At 41.3% G+C, this 6000-nt stretch overlaps 1 protein-coding gene across 1 annotated transcript in view; it reads left to right on the forward strand.

Moving 5' to 3' along the window:
* Positions 1 to 5555, forward strand: part of nectin3a (nectin cell adhesion molecule 3a) — a 36809-nt gene extending 31254 nt beyond the window's left edge. Inside the window, exon 6 of the mRNA XM_084064094.1 lies at positions 1328 to 5555. Within this exon, the coding sequence (XP_083920220.1) occupies positions 1328 to 1971 (644 nt within the window). The 3' untranslated portion in view covers positions 1972 to 5555. The remainder of the gene's footprint in view (positions 1 to 1327) is intronic.
* Positions 5556 to 6000: the final 445 nt, after the last annotated feature.

A 6000-nucleotide genomic window follows, 5' to 3' on the forward strand; every position in this document is an offset into this window, starting at 1 on the left:
ACTCAAATCTTTGCTTCTGGGGATACTACAAATCTCTTCTAAATCCTAGGCATTATGTTGCTATAATCAGTGGTTCTCAAACTTTCCATGTCAAGGGCCCCCAAAATGATATGTATTTGGCCACGGACCCCTATCTCAAAATATGTTGTTCCAGGGACCCCCCAGAAGCAAAGATTTCAAGATTTCAAAGATTTGCACAAATTTTCACGATTTAAAAAAAAATAGCAGATCTACAAGCTCATAGCGCCGCACTCTCTGAGCTTGTATATCTGCTATTTTTTGAATAGCCAAAGTATAAAATAATGGTTTAAGTGGTTACACTGATGCGTTCCTGGTTTTAATGGGTTAAAGTGTGTATGCAGAGACAGACCGGTGGTGTCACAGAGACCGGAGGCCAATATGGAGACGCTTGACCTGACCTTGAGCTCTGCTCGGCCCTTCTCCTTTGGCTCCGGGAGCCACATGGAGACCACCAGATACTGGCAGACAAATCGGACGCAGGGACCTCCCATCGATCACACAGTGTTTCATCTTCTCACATGACATCCTCACGGCAGGGTGAACAAGAAACAGGGAGACAACTCATACAATGCACCTGCATGTGAATGAGTCTCTCTCTCTCTCTCTCTTTATCACTCTGCCCTCTTTGTATTTCATGTACTCATACAATAGCATAAAGCACTTAACCTCTTATGCCCCCTCTCTTAAACACATAAAGACCTGAGGCCGATTCTACAAAATGTCTTCTAAATCCCAACAGTTTTCTGGAAAAAAAACTGTTTCTATATCAGTGGTGCTCAAACCTTTTCATTTCAAAGACCCCCAAAATGATATGTATTTGGCCGCCGACCCCCATCTCAAAATGTTTGTTCCAGGGACCCCCAGAAGCAAAGATTTGAGTTAAAATGTTAAATTTAATACAATATATATTCAAAGATTTGCACATATTTTCACGATTTTTCAAAAATAGCAGATTTACAAGCTCGTAGCCAAAGTGTAAAATAATGCTTTTTAGCTCAAATCAAAAAGTGACACGGATGCGTTCCAGGTCTTAAAGGGTTAAACCCCTTTTTGCTCTACAGCAGTGCTTTCAACAGACCGTATTCTATGTTAATAGTGCACTATACTATTAGAAATTCAATTAAGATTCATTCACATTTTTGTTTAATTTGTTTGTAGTCGTAGAACATTAATTTCCCAAATAGGACGGAGTAAAATGGAATCATGGGGATTCCTTCATCGCTGGTTTATTTATAAATGTCTCCCACCTCCTGCTGCTGTCCTTTCTCTTTTCTAAATGTCCTTGTCACGCATTTGATTTTTGCAGACCCGCCTCCCACCACGGCCGCCCCCACCACCACTGCATCCCTCATCCAGGATACCCTCGGTACCAGCACCGCCGTGGACCAGCAGAGAGCCCTGTTCACCTCTCCCACCCTGGCCCCGCTACCTGACAGCAGCGTGGGCACTATAGTCGGCGGGGCGGTGGGAGGGGTTCTCTTCCTGGTTCTCCTGTTGATCCTGGGCGGGGTCTGCTACATGCGCCAGCGGAGGACCTTCAGGGGGGACTACTACACCAAGCAATACCTGGGGCCGTCCGACATGCAGAAGGAGTCTCAGCTGGACGTGCTGCAGCCCCACGAGCTCCAGGAAGTCTATGGGGACAACTCAGGCAAAGGCAGCCAGGACTTGAAACCCAAGCCTGGGGGGGACATTATTTATCCCGACTACCCCGCCGAGCGCAAGGACAGGGAGGAGTGGGGCGACAGGGGCCACAAAGAGGGCAACTACTACCCGGAGCACTATAACAATACTCACAACATGCACCCCTGCGGGCCTCCTGTGCACAGTCCGACTGTGAACAACGGCTCCCCCTACCTTCCGGAGGACTGCTTCGAGAACGGCGTAGACAGCGACTATGTGTCCCATATGGATGGGTCTGTGATTTCACGTAGGGAGTGGTATGTCTGAGGAACAGAGCGGGGCATTGAAGCAGTAAAAGACACAGAATACTTTAGAAACACTCCGATACAAATAAGTTATATCGGTTCAATGAAAGGAACAAATAACACATTTACAATGGGCTGTTGAAGGTCGTGCTGCCTTGATTGTAAACACTTACTTTAAGGACATGTACTTAGATTGCATTACGGTTTTGTAGCTTCTTGAGAAGCTGGAGTAGCCTTACTGATATCATTTGTGTAAACTTAAAGAGGCCTCAGCATACTATGAAGCCTCAACAGATGTGAAAATTGTTATTTTCTGCTTGTCTGTGTATACACACCCGTCTCAGCCACAGGTCTTGGGGTCAGGCTCCCAGGCATTGTTAGTGAAGTATTTATAATCATGGCTGAGCTCTTTGTCCACATGTTACAGTATTTTAAAAAACATCTATTGGCATTTTCCAATTGGATCCTTGATCGCTTCTACTGTGTGCGAGCCACTTTTTCATAAAAGTTACATTTCTATCCTAGCTGCAAAGAGTATTCAAAGTGAAATCACGCTGCATCAAACTTTTAGGTATCACAAGTTAAAGGGAAGATTATCCATTCACGTGATTAAAAGGGAGAGCTGCCTACAGGACAATGTATCTAGGGGAAAAAACATTGTTTGAACAATTTAAGCTTGATTGATTAGGCGTTAGGCAATGATTTGGTGGCCACCTAATTAACCCTTTTCATTTCAATATTCATGTTGGATTTGCAAACCAGATCTGTCAGTCATTTATGAAACCGTCAAAACAGTATCATAAAGAGGAGCTCATGACATAATTAGAACACAGCTTGTGTTCTAATGTTTGCTCATTTGAAATGTGTTTATCTAGTAGCTGGCATCTTGAACAGTGTCCTTATTATCAAATATGCTGAAAATATTTTTTATTTTTATTTTTTATTTCCTTGTGGAATATTAAACTTGAGTAATACACCCAGCTATAAAGCAGCCTTGGGCAAGGAAGCACACCTGTACCTAATCTAAAGATCAAAGGATTGTTTTACACATTTAGCAGTGTTGACACTGAAGACCACCGGTGGAGCATCTGAGTCCTTACCATCCTCTTCTTCTGTCCTCTGATTTCGATGTGGTCAATAGAAGACTTTATTATTTTTCTTCTTTCCTTTAAAGCGATATTTCACATGGGTATTATATTTTTTATCTTTCAAAATGCCCAAGTGAGCCACAGGCATTCTGGTCTTTTCCCTTGATTCTAACAATTACAAGTAAGCAAATGATTTTGGAATGAATGCAATCCCACAACACCGAAACTAAATCCAATCATTTGGGTCCGTTAAGTTGGTATATGTAGTTTTGAAGTATGACTTTTCATATTTTAAACTACTGTAAGGTATACCACAGTTAGCAAGTGACATCACTACTGATTAAAGGGACAGCCAACATTGGTAATTTGACTGCTCAGGAATTCATGTAAACTTAAAGATATACGTGTATATGTGCTTAAAACAAAACGAAAAAAACCAAAGCGAAATATGGCTATGAATCATTTAAAACTCTTAGCTCTGTTTAATGGTCTCTCTGGGGATTTAATTATATTTTTTATAAATACCATGACATGATGTTAAAACTAAAGAGTTGATATCATCACTGATCTATTTTCTCATTGCTTGATTTGACCATGTACTTTGTGAGTGCAGCCTACAGCTACATTTCTTTCCACCGGAATGATTCAAGATTCTAAAGCCCGAATTATACTTAGTTGCACATGGGTGTCACGCACCGAAAATAAGCTCACTACGCACCGAGCTATGACGCGCTGTGATCTGTGTGCAAGCAAGTATGAATCAGGTATTAGTGGCCTGCAAAGCTTCACTATGAAAAAGGGTAATATCCTTTTTGGAAAGATCCCTATTATATATCAGGGCATCTGGCTATACACTGCTAGAGGAAGGAACTGTGTGTGTGTGTGTGTGTGTGTGTGTGTGTGTGTGTGTGTGTGTGTGTGTGTGTGTGTGTGTGTGTGTGTGTGTGTGTGTGTGTGTGTGTGTGTGTGTGTGTGTGTGTGTGTGTGTGTGTGTGTGAGAGTGAGCATACGTGCGTGGGCGGTGTTGGCTATAGCTTGCGGTTTCTTTCTTTCTTATTGGGGTTTTATAGATCGAGGGCACCCTCTTTTTAATTTGAGCTATATTATAATTCTTCCTCCTCCACCCTCAGTGGCCATGCAGTCCCTGGGCTTTGGGTGAAGAGTTAGATGTCTGAAAATAAACTACTTTAATCTTTCTCCCTCCCTTTCTTTCTTTCTTTCTCTCTCTCTTTCTTTGCTCTATATCTTCTCTCTTTCACACACACACACACACACACACACACACACACACACACACACACACACACACACACACACACACACACACACACACACACACACGACACACACCCCACACATCTGCTACATAGGCCTGTCCAGCCCACATTCAAAGGGTGCTCTTCACCTCAAAGTTCCTGGCTTTTTAATTAACCCCCCTCCTCCCCTCTCGATGCATTTGGAAAGTTTTAAACCTATTGATGTGTAGCACAGGACAGTCCTTATGCTTTTTATTATTTCATTTTTATTAGGCTGATTCATTGCCATGACTGTGTGCCAACTGCTTTTCTTAGCTTCTTCTCTGAAATCCACCCAATGCATGATACGATCCAGGTACAAACACACTTTTCATCAGCAGGTTGCTCTAACTATGAAGGTAGTTAGGCCATACTGGTTTATAGTTACATAATGAGCTAAATGTTTCCTCTCTCTCCGAGATATTATTATTTTTTATTTTACATTTTTTATATATATTGTTTTGCTTTTATAACACATTCTGGCCTATCATCTTTGATTTGGGAATGAGTTTTTGCCCACTGCCTTCCTTTCTCCTGATCATTTGTGTCATGTTCATGTATATATTTGTTAATAAGTGAGCATCTGATCAGCAGACTCATCATTCACATGTTCACACCAACCTCTAATGTATAGCTAGTGTCTTACACGGGCTGAGCAATGCACAGAAACTTTTCAAGATGACTAATATTGTTTGGGTTCATGTAAAAGTTGTTCCTGTCACCTGCTATGTCTTCCATCTTGTTATTTAAGATTTTGATGTTTATTTTCCAGACAATGGAAGTGACTAAAGGTTGACTGTTATGCCTTATGCAGAAGAAGACACATGTAACAACTCAGTTACAAAGTATCAGAGAAGAGAATTGTGATTTGTGAAGTTTCACTGGGAATTTAGTTTGGAAATACTAAGCAGGCCAGGGTCATTGAAAATATTATTGTTTTGTAAATATGCTGGCTGTTTTTGTTATTATTATTGTTGAAGAAAATATTATTTTTTCTATGAGGTCTGTAATTTTCACAGAGTATTAGTTTATCTTACGAGCATTAAAGAGCTGTTGGATGATTACATGGAGAGTGCTACTCTTTTCGCAGCATTTTATATTAGTTGTCAAGAGTTTGTGACTAATTATTTTGTACATTGTTGTCATGTCAATGACTGATTTTCTCACAAGAATCAAAAATGAAAGAGCAGTAGATTGTATTTTGTTTCCTTGTTTGCAATAAAAGAGCATCATTATTGCACTCAAATGTCTGAGTTAATGCTCTTAAGTTCCCTGAATTGAATAGAGTTACGACATTAGAATCTATTCCGTTATATCTATATTTTTTACTATTCAGCAACTCAACAACTATTTATTGGTTATTCATTTAACCATTTCGTTTTCTCCTCCAATCCATTATGGCAGGCCAGGAGATCCCATTATCCAGCTCAGTGCCCAACGCCCATTAGTCTCTGTCATCGTCACTAGCCTCCAGTGTCCACACCTGTGGTTGAAGCTAACTGACCCGTCCCATCCACCTCTCTGTCCTGTCCAAATCAGCACCCTCTTCATCAATGGCTCACAAAATAGGCAGTTTGGTGGTTGAAACCTGTCACACAGCTGTGCCAAGATTGAAGGCTGCTGGCCCACCCACAACTTGCAGCATCGCCCACCCCAAGTCCCTTATAG

Source organism: Gymnoscopelus microlampas (genome assembly GCF_963454915.1).
Source record: "Gymnoscopelus microlampas genome assembly, chromosome: 8".
NCBI lineage: Eukaryota > Metazoa > Chordata > Actinopteri > Myctophiformes > Myctophidae > Gymnoscopelus > Gymnoscopelus microlampas.